At 43.5% G+C, this 16,060-nt stretch overlaps 2 protein-coding genes and 1 long non-coding RNA gene across 17 annotated transcripts in view; 1 reads left to right on the top strand and 2 right to left on the bottom strand.

Annotated features, from left to right (window-relative positions):
* Positions 1–6,117, bottom strand: part of LOC123573984 (uncharacterized) — a 123,470-nt gene extending 117,353 nt beyond the window's left edge. For 3 of the 5 annotated variants that reach the window (XR_010587410.2, XR_012413741.1, XR_012413745.1), the window contains exon 1: positions 5,933–6,117. This is a non-coding gene — a long non-coding RNA (uncharacterized lncRNA). The remainder of the gene's footprint in view (positions 1–5,932) is intronic. The other 2 variants (XR_010587411.1, XR_012413742.1) reach the window with 1 other exon arrangement.
* Positions 6,118–7,947: 1,830 nt separating this feature from the next.
* On the bottom strand, positions 7,948–9,575 carry LOC141407015 (uncharacterized). Its single transcript, XM_073993623.1, has one exon. The coding sequence runs from the start codon at positions 9,566–9,568 to the stop codon at positions 9,068–9,070; it is 501 nt and encodes a 166-aa protein (XP_073849724.1). The 5' UTR covers positions 9,569–9,575; the 3' UTR covers positions 7,948–9,067.
* FAM169A (family with sequence similarity 169 member A) overlaps positions 8,660–16,060 on the top strand; it is an 89,818-nt gene continuing 82,417 nt past the window's right edge. For 6 of the 11 annotated variants that reach the window (XR_277976.5, XR_012413738.1, XM_073993622.1 and 3 more), the window contains exon 1: positions 9,062–9,302. The gene's annotated coding sequence lies outside the window, so the exon portion shown is untranslated. Of the gene's footprint in view, positions 8,779–9,061; positions 9,303–16,060 lie in introns of those variants that run through there. The other 5 variants (XM_073993621.1, XM_073993619.1, XM_005557151.5 and 2 more) reach the window with 2 other exon arrangements.

Genomic DNA, 16,060 nt, shown 5'->3' with positions numbered 1-16,060 from the left:
TCCTCTTCCCCAGTGCAACGAAAGAGCTCTTTTCTGGGTCATGTGTATTAGTAACCTCCAAAATCCAGGGTTGTGGCAAGCTTTTTCTACTTAAGATGGTTCCACTCCTTTTTAAACATAGAGGAAAAATGCAATGAGAACGAACTCTTAACATGTTTCCTTTGCTAATAACAAAGTAATAATTAAAGCAAGCATTGCAACAACAAAAACCAAAGCAATAATCCTTTTACTCTAAAAACCATTCAGGCAAAAGCCTCAAAGCGTATTTCAAAATATTGTGGTAAAAATTTTCAGCATATACTAATCTGATAAAAGCTCATTTTTTTAGTTGTTGTTCTTTGCCTGTAACAGGACCAGCTGCAGACAAAACCCCTCAGACACCGAGATAGTGAAGGGAGTGGCTTTAATCAGCTGGGAGCATCGGCAGGCTAGCGTCTTAAAATCCGAGCTCGTCAGATGCTCAACTTCTGTCCCTTTTAAGGGCTCACAACTCTAAAGGGGTCCACGTGAGAGGGTCATGATCGATTGAGCAAGCCAGGGGGTATGTGACAGGGGCTGCGAGCACCGGTGGTCAGAGTGAAACAGAACAGAACGGGAGGTTTCACAATGTCTTTCCATAGAATGTCTGGAATCTATAGCTAACAACAATTGCTAGGTCAGAGGTCCAATTTTTACTACTAGGCTTAGGTCAGGCAGGCCCAGCCCTGGTTTTGGGTCTGGTTCCTAGGTGCTGCACTACCTGTCTTTAGTTTCACTTCTCTTTCCTTTTCTGAGTATAAAACAATATGAGAGGGTCTCTCTCTTCCCTCATTTGCCCCCTGTAAGACTCTCACTTTTTATTAGTGGGAGTTCTCACTCTCATTTTCGCTATTTATGTCTTCTTGTGCAATATATTCATAGTGATTCATATAGTACGCTTGTGCTGAAGCATTCTGGTGAACGAAGGTAGCGATGAGGCTTTTTATCATTTGAAGAAGTACACGTAGCAAACAAGGGAGCAGTAAGCAGGTTCCTATTACTATTATAACCCTTATTATAAGAGTTTTAAATCCTCCTAGTGCTGGGAACTGCCTTCTAAACATAGCTTCAGGATCGAATCCATGCTACACTTGTATGGGTACATGTGCCAGTTTTGTCATATTTCTAACTATGTCTTTAAATACTTGCCTTTGATTATCTATGTGAAGACAGTAATTAGTAAGGTTAAATTTCTTATAGACCTCTCTTTCAGCTGCTAGCAAGTAGTCGAGAGCCAATCTATTTTGATAGATAGCATTTCTTATCTGAGTTTCTTGCCGCATCAGAATAGTCAAGGCTTGACCGGTTTTATTAGCGATGATTTCTAAAACAGCTTGCAACTGTATGATTTGGCTGAGCATATAAATGGGGGTCTGGTATCCCCATGAGCCGTCTTGTGTCTAAGTGACAGGCCTATAGTATTGTATAATTTTCTTAGGGGGCTATTCATTATTTTTCAGTTTGTTTATAGCTATGCTTTTCTTTTTGCGGGAAGCATAGACAGGGAAGCCGAGGAGTTCACATGTTTTTTATGGGCAGTAGAAAGAAAGATGGTTTAATAGTGCCAATAACACAACTACCTGTCCACTGGTCAGGCAGCTTAGCGTAGGTTCTATGTCCACATATCCAGCATAGCCCAGTGGGGCCGTCTAGTCCCAGTGGGATTCTGGCTGGGCCTAAATGGTCTGCAATTTTGGAAATTTACTGAATGGATTTTTATCTGTATGGTTTGAACTCCACCATGTATTTGTTTTTGTGGTACTATTATACAGTTTTTGTCCTAGGCAACTAAGTCATTCTATAGAATGAGTGAATTATTTCCTTTTTCTAGCTATGCAATATTGTCCAATAATTGAGACTTTTAGAACCTAGAAATGATCAGGGTGATTCTTTAGGGCCGGGAATTCATCAGGAACTGGGTCAGGAGGCACTAATTCTTGGGCTTCTTATGACCATTGATCTTCTATTATAGTTCTTTCACAAACATAACATTTAGAGACTGGGCTACATACCTTGAATAGAATAGCATTATACAAACAAGTTTCTTTTAGAGTCCTGGTACACTTATAATAACCATAAAATAATAGGACTGTAGCATTCTTTTGTCCTACTTCAGTGACTTGATGTGTATACTGGGAACAGTCCTCAATCTGAGGAAGGTCAGTTGAGGTCCTTACTGTACAAGTCCACATTTTAAGGAAAATGAGTCCCGAGATGAGCTTCCTCATGCTTCAGCTGTGCATGGACCAGTCAGCTTCCGGGTGTGACTGGAGCAGGGCTTGTCATCTTTTTCAGAGTCACTTTGCAGGGGTTGGCAAAGCTGCTCCCATCCATGTACAGCTCCTAGTCTACTGATGTTTAAGGATGGTTTCAGAGGTTGGACCCACTAGAATAAACTGAGTCTAATACCTCTACACAGTTATGTTTAACTGGGCTCTCTGATACCAGGAGTAAGGTGGCCGGGTTTTGGGTGAGGCAAACTTTAATGGTTATGCAGGGATTTTCACAGAGCAAGCTTTGGTATCTAGTTAGTCTAGCACTCATTAGCTAATGATGTCCTTTGGTATTTATTAAAGTCACCACAGCATGGGGGGACTTTATGTTTACGTTTGGCCTAAGAGTTAGCTTATCTGCTTCTTGTGCTAACAGGGCTGTTGCTGCCAGGCCCTTAGATATGGGGGCCAGCCTTTGGAAGCCCTGTCTAGTTGTTTTGAGAGAGAGGCCACTGGTCTTGGCCAGGGCCCTACAGTCTGGGTTAAAACTCCAACTGCCATTTTTTTTTTGACACATAGAGTGTAAAAAGTTTTGTCAGGTCAGGTAGCCCCAGGGCTAGGGCCGACCTGAGATTTTCTTTTAAGTCATGAAAAGCTCATTGCTGTTGGTTGAAATAGATGTAGTTTATCTAATTTATATTTTTATTGACTGTCATCTACCAAAATACTGACTTAAATCCTGTAACTATTTGATTTCAAGCTTTAAATTGATCTGGTATTCCTTGCAGGGCTCCAATTGCATCTAAATAGATGTGAGAGTCGAAAGACCCATAAGGAGCTTCTCTTGCTTTACTATGTCTTATTTTTTTCTTCCTCTGGTTGATGAAATGCCAGGGTGAAAGGGATAGCCAAATGGACTAAAGTACAAGTGCCATTCTAGTTATTCGGCAGAGTGCTCAGTAAAGGTCCACCACAATACCACCACACATCCGCTCAGGGATGAACAAGGGCTGACAGATTGATAAGCTCTTGAAAATTCTTAAGCTCACTGCATCCCTTCAGGTCTCCAAGGAATGCTAAGTTTCCTCCCTCTTGTGAGAGACACGAAGTGAACTTAGTGTTGGGAGACGGAAGCTGGATGGCCCTCGGGGGCTGACCTGCGGGGTGCTGGACTTTGGGATATAGCAGAGAGGGAGCTTGGCATGACTTATTACTCCAGGCTGTAGAATCCTGGAAAAGAGCTACCATGGAACCCATGCTTAGTCGACTGGAGGACCGTCTTAGTGCAAAGGGGACAATCTGGGCCTCTGGACTGCCATGTGCACAAGCATAATAATTGCTTTTGTTTAACGTGCAGATGGAATATTTGATCCATTTCAACCAGGCATTTGCATCTTGATATGCTGTCTTTTTTTTTTTTTTTTTAATACTTTAAGTTCTAGGGTACATGTGCACAACGTGCAGGTTTGTTACATATGTATACATGTGCCATGATGGTGTGCTGCACCCATTAACTCGTCATTTACATTAGGTATATCTCCTAATTCTATCCCTCGCCCATCCCTTCTCCTCACAATAGGCTCCGGTATGCTGTCTTAATTGCCAAACTTTGTTTTAAGTTTTTAACTTCTATGATCCTCTAGTAAAATGAAAGTTTCCTTTCCTTTAGCACCTATTTTTATTAGTTTTTAGACCAAAGAAAGCTAAACACCATTTTATATTTAATAATGCTTCTTGTATGATTTTTATACTAGATAAGCTAAATTTTACCTTTATATTAGTGTGTTATTAATGTTAAACTTAATTTTAATAAAACCTTATAGACATATTTATCTAATTTTTAATGTTTGACCATAAGGTAAGATTTTATAGACTCTTTTTAACCTTTTATAATTTTTGTTAAAGAACAGGTTGGTGCTTTAAGAAAAACCTGTTGCGTTTTTACTTTAATGTCCAGTTCACAGAAAAACTGGATGATACCTTTTTAACTTTAGCTAATATGCTTACACACAGAATTTTCCTTACAATTAACCTTTTAAAACTTGCTTAAACTTTCAAAACAATAATTTTTTTTAACCTTTTAGTGTAGGTAAAAATCCATATTCTTATGCCTCCTTATAATCTTTTTACCAAAGGTATATTTTACTTTTCTTACACACCTTGCACATAAACTGTTTCTTCAATAGTTCTCAGGAGACTTTATTACTTTTAAATTATACAACATTTTTTGCATAAATTTTTTTATGACTTTTTTTCTTTCACGACTTTTGCAGACAATTCTTCAACATGTCTCAACTTTCTGACTTATTACAAACATTTCTTTCTTTAAACAACCAGTTAATTTATTTCAGGACAAGAATTTACCATATAACACTCTTATTACATAAGTTCTGCCTCTCCCCCTTTTTTTTCCTTTTTTTTTTTTTTTGAAGATAACCATTGCCTTTTTTTTTTTTTATAAAGCGAACTTTCTTTATATCTGTGGACTAGACTGTCTAAGGCCACAAGATTAGAAGTTACTGTAATACATGTTACACTGTTAACTTTTAGCAAACTTTACTTTGTTGAAAACCTTGTAAGTTTGGTATTTCAATTATCCTTTCTCATTAATAAGACGTTGTTTAATCTAAATTAACTTAGAATTGGTATAGACGGCTTTTAAAGGAATAGGGTACACTGTTTTTTTCTTATTTGTATATTTCTTTCTTTCTCTTTTCTTTCTCTCTTTGACTTTCTGTCTCTCTCTCTCTGACTTTCCTTTTGCCTTTGTCTCTTTCTCTTTCTGTCTCTCTGTCTCTCTCTCTCTTTTCTTGACTCCTTCTTTGTCTCTCTGTCTCTTCCTCTCTGTCTTTTCCTCTGTCTCTCTCTGCTGGTCTTTCCTTGCCTCTGCCAGCTGCTTATGCTGCTGTTCTCTTAACTACTGCGGCGGGGAAGGGGGTCTAAAATCAGCTGTAACTGTCTATGTACGGAAACTGGTCTGGGTGCTTTGGCTTACAGGTTACCTCGTGCCATACCTTTGAAACAAGGGACCGGTCTAGGCTTCCTTCTGATGGCCAACCCACCTCTCATGCTGGCCAGTCTATTTCACACGAAGTTCTAAGTTTTCCTGGTGTCATAGTAACACCGTAATCTCCCTTAAATCCTTTCTTGAAATTTTTCAACATAGTTCCTAGTGGGGTGGGCTTACTTTGTGCCTGACCCATGTCTCCTTGAGACACAACACCCCACACACACACTACAAAACACAGAACGGGTAAAAAGGGCACACACACTGTTACAGTTTACATCAAACCAGAATCAAAACCAAAATCAGAGTATCAAGAAATCCAAGCCAGGTCAAAACCAAAACCAAAGTATCAAGCAACCCAAGTCAAGTCAAAAACAAAAACCAAAATGCTGGTAAAGGCACACCGTGGGTGATCAGGCCACCCTTCCACTCAAATGGAGTAGGCAAGTTCCCAAGACCAGTCCTGTCAAGCAATTCAAACCAAGTCAAAACCAAAACCAAAGTGCTGATAAAGGCACGCCATGGGTGATCAGGCCACGCTTCCACTCGAGTGGGCAAGTTCCAAAGACCAGTCCTGTCAAACAATTCAAACCAAGTCAAAACCAAAACCAAAATGCCAATAAAGGCACGCCATGGTTGATCAGGCCACACTTCCACTCAAATGGAGTGGGCAAGTTCCAAAGACTAGTCTTACCAAGTTTCAGAAGTCCAGACTCCAAGTGCCAGTTCCTTCCCGGTGTTCAGCCACTGCATTGATCCTCCACAGGGGCCTGCCATACACTGCTCTGGCGAGGCGTCCCACCGGGGCAAATGCCTACCTGGGAGCGCTCTCAGGATCTGCGTCGCTCCGGCTGGTTGGAGTCCCCGGCAGGATGTTCCACAGGGCAGGCTAAAGCCGCCTAAGGAGCTGCCTTGACCATCTGTTAATCACCTCGATTCCCAGTCAGGGAACCAAGAAATGTAGCGAGATGAGCTGCAGACAAAACCCCTCAGACACCGATAGTGAAGGGAGTGGCTTTAATCAGCTGGGAGCATCGGCAGGCTAGCGTCTTAAAATCCGAGCTTGTCAGGTGCTCAACTACTGTCCCTTTTAAGGGCTCACAACTCTAAGGGGTTCTGCGAGAGAGGGTCGTGATCGATTGAGCAAGCCAGGGGGTACATCACGGAGGATGCGAGCACCAGTGGTCAGAGTGAAACAGAACAGAACGGGAGGTTTCACAATGTCTTTCCATACAATGTGTGGAATCTATAGGTAACAACAGTTGCTAGGTCAGGGGTCGAATTTTAACTACTAGGCTTAGGTCAGGCAGGCCGAGGCCTGGTTTTGGGTCTGGTTCCTAGGTGCCAGGCTACCTGCCTTTAGTTTCTCTTGTCTTTCCTTTTCTGAGTATAAAACAATATGAGAGGGTCTCTCTCTTCCCTCATGCCCACTAACATAAGCAAAACTTATCTCAGCCAAAGAGAGAAGTCAATGGTGATTTAAAAAGAAAAAAACAAAAACTCTCAAAAATAGTGTCATGTTGCAAGTAGGGAAAAGAGAATCAGGCTGGGCGTGGTGGCTCACACCTGTAATCCTAGCACTTTGGTAGGCCTAGGCAGGCAGATCACTTGAGCTCAGGAGTTCAGGACCAGCCTGGGCAGCATGGCGAAACTCCGTCTCTACAAAATTTAGTGGTATGCGTTGGTGTGCACCGGTAGTCCCAGCTACTCCGGAGGCTGACGCCAGAGAATAGCTCGAGCTTGGGAGGCGGAGGTTGCAGAAATTGCAGGTTGTAGAGGTGGAAGTTGTAGAGACCGCGCCATTGCATTCCAGCCTGCCTAGGCTGTGGGAGTGAAACCCTGTCTCAAATTAAAAAAAAAAAAAAAAATTGGACTTTTTTTTTTTTTTTATAGGGCTGGGTGAATGTAGTTCTGTCTCCTACCAGAGTAGCCAGACATTTGGGAGCCAGGCCTCCCTGATTCAGGCACAAATACCCGCACACTTCTTAGACAATAGCTAAGAGTTAATCATACCCAGGCATTTCAAATATTATAAACAAGTTGTACTGGTTAGCTTTACAGTAAGGCCTGAGGCTTCAACATCTGTAGGGTATAGTCTGGTAGCCAAAAAAAGCTTCCCCAAATGGCAATTGTTTGGGATTACCCTGGGGACTCCTACTTACATATAGCTCTAGAAATGTAAATACAAGTCATATAATTTCATCCATCACTGGCTATAGGTAGAACCCAACTATCCAAAATTTCTGCTCTATTAAATCTAATTCATTACGTTTCATTAAAATGGTAAATGATGTGTAATAGTCAAGATTTTGGCTAATTAAATATTATACAAATGAAACAATAGATTCTTACATGGCAGAAAAGCCTTTTTTTTTTTTTTTTTTTTAAATCGGGGTCAAAGGCCGGGCGCGGTGGCTCACGCCTGTAATCCCAGCACTTTGGGAGGCCGAGGCGGGCGGATCACAAGGTCAGGAGATCGAGACCACGGTGAAACCCTGTCTCTACTAAAAATACAAAAAATTAGCCGGGCGCGGTTGTGGGCGCCTGTAGTCCCAGCTACTCGGGAGGCTGAGGCAGGAGAATGGCGTGAACCCGGGAGGCGGAGCTTGCAGTGAGCCGAGATCGCGCCACTGCACTCCAGCCAGGGCGACAGAGCCAGACTCCGTCTCAAAAAAAAAAAAAAAAAAAAAAAAAAAAAAAAAAAATAAATAAATCGGGGTCAAATATATCTGTATCAACAAGTATTCTTTGAAGTATTTTTTGATCTTGCTAATTTTGCTAATCATTAGGAAATTCGTGAAAGTTGGTATTGTGATTGTTAAATATTTCCCAGGAATGAAAGGAGCAATTTCCCACTTTTCTGGATGAGCTGAACATAATGCTACGGTTCTTGCATAATGAGTAAAAGAAAGTCTTGACATTAATACATACAATATTGTTTCTCAATACATTTATTAAATACATTAGACTACAATATGCATTACCTTAAAGTCAATATATCATCTTTTAAATGCAGGAGGGCTAATTTTTTCAGTAGGAATGTGTAATTAGCAAAGGCGCAAGAGGCCATATGACAGTAGAATAGAGCTGGCAGAGGCAGGGGAGGAAAGCCGGGTGGAACCCTGCTATCTTTCTGGGTCAGGGTTAGTCTGTACCGGTTAAACGGTGAAAGAGAAAAGGTCAGCGCAGGAATTTGGTATTTTCCTGACATCTCCAGATGCAAGTCCGGACTCTAGGACTTCTCTAGACTGTGAAAGCAGACCACGATTCTTCCTTGCACGCACCTAAGTGGCAGTAGGTTTAGGATGAAGGTGGCGGGGCGGAGGCCGGCGGTCCTCGCCCGTGCCCTCTGCACCCCTGTCCCGAGGTCGGGATGGCCGCGCCCACTCTGGGTAAATTTCAGGAGGGCCTGCGCGGGGCTGGAGAGCTCCGCCGGGATAAGCGAACAGTAATCCTGCGAAGGTCGGCATTAAAGAATACGCAAAATCAGCGTTGTAGCCCCCGCGGCTTAACCGCATCTATTTTTATATCTAAGCCAAGGTGACTCTTTAATACCAGGCCATCGCCCTGAGCTGGGCGTCGCGCTGCCGGGTGACGGCGGCCGGGGCGGGGAGAGGGGGCGCGGGTGGCTAGGCGGGGGCCGCGTGGCACCCCCGGGCTGGCCAAGGCCGCACCTGCCGGCCGGCGCTTGAGAGCCTGGGCTGGAGGGAGGCAGGGCGGCGTCGCCGGCTCCGAGGAGGGGCCGCTCCGCGCGGGCGGGTGGGGGGATTCGCGGTGGGCGCGGGCGCGGAGCGGAAGCGAAGGCTGGAGGCGCTGCGGCGCTAGTGCGTCACGTCGTCGGAGGGCACGGTGGGCCGCGGCCGACCCGCGACGAGGAGCCGGGCGTCCGGGGCGAGCGGGAGGCGGCCGCACCAGTCCTGGCAGCCGCACCAGCCCTGGCAGGCGCGAGCGGTGCGGCCCGGGACCGGCCGGAGGTCGCCAGCGAGCAGCCGCCGGCTCCATTCATTCGCGCGGCTCCGCCTCCTTTCCCGGGCTCTTCCAGCGGCTCCCGGGGCGCGTCTGAGGTGAGTGCGCTCCCTATCCCCGGCGCGGACGTGGGGTGAGGCCGAGGCGGTCGCGCCAGGCCCTCGCCCCCGCCGGCGCCAGTCCCACGGACACCGAGCGGCGACGCGGGACACCGGCTGTGAATGGCCCCTTGGGGCTGGGCCTGGCGCAGACCAGTGCGGGCCGCCTGGACCCGGGGCTCGCGTCCAGCTGGCGGCGGTCTGCGGGAATCCCGTAGGGCGTGTGGCGCCCCCAGGTGCGCTGGCCTCCGCCTCGGCGCCACCATTTTGTGTGAGGGAATGCTGGTCTTCTCCCCTCGCCTCCGCCGCGGGCCAGTTCGCAGCTGCGGCTGGCCGCCCCCTCCCCTCGTCCTCTCCCCACCTGGATGCTTGGCGTGCGCGCTGATTGCTTTGGCTTGGGGAGACGCGGACTCGGGGAGGTGTGGAACTTAAGCGTTTAGACTCGGTTCACGCGACCAGGTGGCCTCCAGAGATGCTCTGACCGTCTTCCCTTACCTGTAACTACTTTTGGAATAGATACTGTATGATTCTCTCCTTTAGAATGCAGGTCGTTGCAGTTTTGTCCTAATTGTGTTCTCAGCTCTCCATTATGCCATTTTTCAAGAGGCCTATGCCTTAGGAGGTAAAGCCTTGAACCCTGGGTGGTTTATGGCTCGGGGGTCTGGATTACACTGACTCCCATGACTGTCCTTGGGGAGAAAGGATGAAGCATTTCACTGGCTTTTTAGCGTCTGGGAAGCGGCGTGGGTATCGTATCGGGGTGGATTCGAAAATAACCACCTGATGCAGGTCACCTTTCCCCGCTGGGAGAGCAGTTCTTAACGTAAATTAAAACGGTGTGTACGGATTTTTTGTGGAGTTGGAACTGGAGGGACATATTTCTAAAAAATTTCCAGAAGGGAAAGTTTTCATTGTGATTCTCAGAGAACTGTGACACAGTTTGTCATTTTCAAGGTTCCTGAGAATTTGGGAAATATTTTAATTCGTTGGCTCCTCGCGAATTACTCTACTTACGAACTGAGCAGATTATACCCAAGCCATTTGTATTTTTCATTGCATCACAGACAGGGATTACAATCGGGAATGCTGGCTGTTGCATAATAAACACATTTGGGCCCTGGAGGGAATTCACCGAAGTGGATCTGGGTTTGGTGTGCCATGCGATTTTATTTTTTACACAGGATGTACAGATAATCTTTGCAAACTACGTCCCTTATCCTACTATGAAGTGTTGACAAGAGGGAAGATTTTTAGTGACTAGTATGGACCAGACTAAATTTTTTAGTATTTTAGTTTTGCTTGTTTTGGAGGAAAGGCAAGGAATGAGATGGCGAGAGGCACCTGGGAAAAGTCCGTTTGTCCTAACACTCGAAGCGCAAAGATAAAACATGATCATTATAGTGGACTTTTCTCCTTAAATTAATGATGAGGATCTGTTTGGGGAACTTAGAAATAGCTTATGTGAATAGCAACGTTGACCTTCCACATGAGTGACCATAAATTAAGATGTCTTACCTGTGGATTTTAGGTTCTAAAAGGCTTCAAATTAGTCTGACCTTTGAGATAGTATTCAAGTCATTACAAATGCTATCATTTATTTAATAAAGATGGAATATATATCCAACAAAGGATTTTGATTTGGAGAAAACTAATTAAGTGCTTTTGAGGAAAGATTTCCATGTCACCCTCCTTATTAAACTTCTCATTTTCTGTTTTGTTGAAAACTCCCACTAATTTTGTCTTCAAACAAGTGATTCCATATCGTGTACCATCTCTGGCAGAAATATCATGCTTCCCATTAAAACTATGTTTGTTCTATAGGGAGAATTATGGAGGCAAGAAGAACCTTAGACATTTAGAGATGAGTCTTGGTTTAGGGAATTTAAGTAAGCAAAGCTTGCCTGCTAGGGATTGCGGGTGACCTGTCTGGACCTATCCTAGGCCTATGGGGGATGAGATTTTTTTTTTTTTTTTCTAGCAAATAACAGCGCTGAGTCAAACACAACTCTTACACTTTTACATTGATTCTGTTATTATACAAGTCAGAGAAGTTCACTGAATTGGTAAGATTGTATTTAATTGACTCCAGTTTGGAAGTGATCTTGGTGTGCTTTTGTCTTTGAAGTTGCTTGAGATTTTGAACATTATTTTACCAATGGTTGAGAAATTGAAAACAAAAACCTAATATTTTTCTCTATTAGCTCCTGCCTAAATACTCCGTTTTAAGCCTTAAGCATATTATGTTCAGTCGTCTGCCTAAAAATTCAGTAAGATTTACTTTTTAAAGGTAAGTACAACATAAGAGAGTTGAGTATTCATGTAGAGGTTCCAACAGTATCTGTCTAGCTCACGCCTGTAATCCCAGCACTTTGGGAGGCCGAGGCGGGCGGATCACGAGGTCAGGAGATCGAGACCATCCTGGCTAATAGGGTGAAACCCCGTCTCTACTAAAAATACAAAAAATTAGCCGGGTGTGGTGGTGCGCGCCTGTAGTCCCAGCTACTCGGGAGGCTGAGGCAGGAGAATGGCGTGAACCTGGAAGGCGGAGCTTGCAGTGAGCCGAGATCGCGCCACTGCACTCCAGCCTGGACGATAGAGTGAGACTCCGTCTCAAAAAAAAAAAAAAAAACCAAAAAAACCCAAAAAACAGTGTCTGTCAAGGATTCTGTATAAAGGATTGTTGGTTGGGTAGGAAGTTAAAACTTGTATGTTCCTTCCCCTGACATTTTGTGATTCTAAGTGGAAAAAAGGAATTGTGTGATTATCGTATTTAAGATGATAGTCTCCTCCCATGCCATTATTTTTTGTATATTTAGCCCTGAAATTTAAGTTCTAAATTTGGTATGCCTCAGTGGTAGTAGGAATATTTCACAGTTGTTTCAATGATAACAATAAAATCACCAAGGTAGAATTATTAAGGAAAAGGTGTGATGATTTAAAGATAGTGAAGGAAAAACTAGTAATTTATCAGATATCCTAGAATACTTATTAGACTCTTGGAGTTTTAGAGTTGGTATATGATACCTTAACGTTTACGTGCTCTGTATAGGGGACTACTCATCTATGCTAGCCTGTTTTTTAGGCTAGAATTGTGACTTGCCTAGATTCCTTCCACCCCCACATGTGTGTGTGTGTTTTTTTTTTTTTTTTTTTTTTTTTAAGAATACAGTTTTGGTTACTAATTGTTCCAATAAAATGCTAGTTTTAGGCTAAACAAAGGTAGGTTTCATTTATTCCACAAACATTGAGTGTCTGTTGTGTGTTGTAGGGCACAAACAGGCCCTACTGTCATGGAGTCTATAGTTTAGTGTAAAGTATTGTGGATTACAATGTTAACAATTCCTTAAGGTCTAACTATACAAAGGTTTTTGAAAATACAAGTTGGGAACAAATTTAGCAAATTGCATATTTCAAAAAGTGCCAAGTTGCATGTTGTCACACTTTATTTGTAACTTCTCAGGTATAGAATTAGTTTAATTTGGAAAATTCATTCCAGTAGTCCTTGTAATGTGTACTGTTAGGCTGGGTACAAAAACATGAATGTGCAAAGTAATCTAGAAATTCAGTGTTAAAGATGAGACAAACATTAAGGAGATAATCCTGTCCTGTGAGTGAACTGAACAAAGTAATATGGGGCTTGCAGAGGAGGGCTGCATTAATTCTGTCTGAATGACTCTGGAAGGGCTTTACAGAGGCGGTGACAGTTGAACTTGGTCTTGAACAATGGATGAGTGAGAACTTGTCAGAAGTTTTTGGGGATGTAGGATACGATGAAAGACAGTCCCAGCAAATGCTCAAGCGTAGAGTTATAACCGGTCCTGTTCTGAAAACAGGGAAGTCAGTTGATCTGGCCCAGGTCCCATGGTGGTTGGGGCCTGATTGTGAATGGATGTGTATGAGTTTTGCTCCATGGTGATGGGGAACCAATAATGGGTTTTCGAAGAAAGGAATGAACAGAATGGGGTTCTCTCTGTCTCTTTTTAGGAAGATCATTCCAATAGCAGTTTAAACATTGGATTGGAGTGGAGAAAAGATACGAGCCTTTATGATAATCTTGGCAAAGCCTTGAAGCAAAGCTGTGGCTGTGGAGGTGACAGAAGAGGGGCTAGAGTTGAGACACATCTGCTGAAGTAGAAAGGCAGTATTTGAGGTTGAAGGAGATGTGCTTCGGTGTCACACAGACTGGATTTAAGTCAGGGCACCAGGACTCTGCTGCCATGGTTGTGTAAATGAGGGATAGTTACTTAGGCTTGGCTTCTTTAGCTGTAAAATGAGTATGAGACATACTTTGCAAGCTTATTGAAATGGCCAGAAGTAGTGTATAAAGCTCATTGACTGACATGTGATATGTGCATAATGATAGTATCACCCAATTTTGTTAATGATGACAATGAAGAGTTGTGTTAAGGGAAAAGAATGACTGAGTGGGCCGGGCGCGGTGGCTCAAGCCTGTAATCCCAGCACTTTGGGAGGCCGAGACGGGCGGATCACGAGGTCAGGAGATCGAGACCATCCTGGCTAACACGGTGAAACCCCGTCTCTACTAAAAAATACAAAAAACTAGCCGGGCGCCGTGGCGGGCGCCTGTAGTCCCAACTACTCGGGAGGCTGAGGCAGGAGAATGGCGTGAACCCGGGAGGCGGAGCTTGCAGTGAGCTGAGATCCAGCCACTGCACTCCAGCCTGGGCGGCAGAGCCAGACTCTGTCTCAAAAAAAAAAAAAAAAAAAGAATGACTGAGTGGAGGATGACTTCAACAGGTTTTAGCATACAACTGGGTAGGTGGTTGCTTTGTTAATATAGAATGTGAGGAGAGGAAGAAGAGAGGATTGTAGAGGGAGAGAAGGTAACATTTTTTTTCTTTTGGAAGATGGAGTCCCTTTTTTTGTTTTTTGTTTTTTTTTCTCTTTTTTTGGAAGATGGAGTCTCGCTCTGTTGCCCAGGTTAGAGTGCAGTGGTGCAATCTTGGCTCACTGCAACTTCTGTCTCCTAGGTTTAAATGATTCTCCTTCCTCAGCCTCCTAAGTAGCTGGGATTATAGGTGTCCACCACCACGCCTGGCTGATTTTTGTATTTTTAGTAGAAACAGCATTTTACCATGTTGTCCAGGCTGGTCTTGAACTCCTGACCTCAAGTGATCTGCCAGCCTTGGCCTCCCAAAGTGCTGGGAGCCACCATGCCTGGTCAACTTTGGATATACTTTATTTAGGTTTGGGTTTCCTGAGGGAGAATCCAGGTAGAGGTATTGCGTGAACTGTTGCAAATATGAATCAGAGATCTAGGCAGATGATAGATAGTCGGGAGCTACCAGTGTATATATTTGGTAAATAGAGCCTCTAGACGGGATAAGATTTCTAAGTAAGAGCAAGTGGAATAACTGAGGCTTGTAGTTAGGTGAAATATTGTGAATTGAAATGTTAAAAGGTTCCTTAAGTCCAAATGCACACAATTTTTGAAAATATGAATTGGGAACAAATCCATTTATTAGACTGTTTTTATTTTTGAAATGGAGCCTCACTCTGTCACCTAGGATGGAGTGAGTGGTACAATCTTGGCTCACCACAACCTCTGCCTCTGGGTTCAAGTGATTTTTAGTAGAGACGGGGTTTCACCCTGTTAGCCAGGATGGTCTCAATCTCCTGACCTCGTGATCCGCCCGCCTCGGCCTCCCAAAGTGCTGGGATTACAGGTGTGAGCCACTGGCCCTCGGCCTTATTTAGAAATCTTATCCTGCCTAGTGGTTCCATTTACCAAATATATACACTGGTAGCTCCTATATCTGTATTATCTGCCTAGATCCCTCTCCAGAAAGTCGGATTGTCCTGAGTGTCAAGGAAAGACAGAAACTTTTAAGTGACAGAAGGTGGTCAGTTTGGTGTAGTCTATCATAAGGTCAAGAGAAGTAAGAATGAAAATAATCAGTTGAATTTGGAACTTGGAGGGTTATTGTAGATCTTATGAGTAGTAGCATTAATATAGTGATAAGGACAGAAGCCAATTTATTCATAGAAGTGGAGAAAAAGTCAGTGAGTTTGACTTACTGTTATACAATGAAAGATAAAGTACTAAACCATACTAATAAAGAATTTTGTAGTCTGAAAGCTTTTATACATGTATACCAGTGCTTTCAAGTTTGGATTGACTTGTGATGTACCTAATTAATTTATTCTGAGACTTCCATCAACAGTAGTTGCTACTCAGTGCAGTTCTACAGTTTAAGCCCATAGGCATAGGTTTGAACCCTGACTTTGCTGTTTCTAGCTGCCTGACTTTTATTAAGATACTGAATCCCTCCTGGCCTCAGTTTCCTCATCTGTAAGAGTGGTTATTACAGAATTCATCTCAAAATGTTGTTGACAGAATTACCTAAATGTGCTAATGTATTAATGGTGAGCTACTAATATTATTATCAGCGGAATTAGGATAGCTTTTAGTATCTAGTTCAATGATCCTCATCTTCTTATCTTTTCTCCCTTTTATTATCTCTCTACACCCACCCCATGTACCATGTATGACACTTCGTTGAGGTTCTCTTCTTTTCTAATAGTGATGGGGTCTCGCTTTGTTGCCCAGGCTGGTCTTGATCTCCTGGCCTTAAGCAGTCCTTTCACCTCAGCTTCCCAAAGTGCTGGGATTATAGGCATGAGCTACCATGCTCAGCTGAGGTACATTTCAAAGCAGTAATTTACTTCCTTATTTTAAAAAAATCGTGATGTATCTGTCTCTCATCAATCAGAACTTTTGATTTATGTGAGATATA

This window comes from Macaca fascicularis, chromosome 6 (assembly GCF_037993035.2).
Source record: "Macaca fascicularis isolate 582-1 chromosome 6, T2T-MFA8v1.1".
NCBI classification, from domain to species: domain Eukaryota; kingdom Metazoa; phylum Chordata; class Mammalia; order Primates; family Cercopithecidae; genus Macaca; species Macaca fascicularis.
The sequence above is the reverse complement of the archived record's forward strand: the minus strand, read 5'-3'. Positions and strand labels throughout refer to the sequence as shown.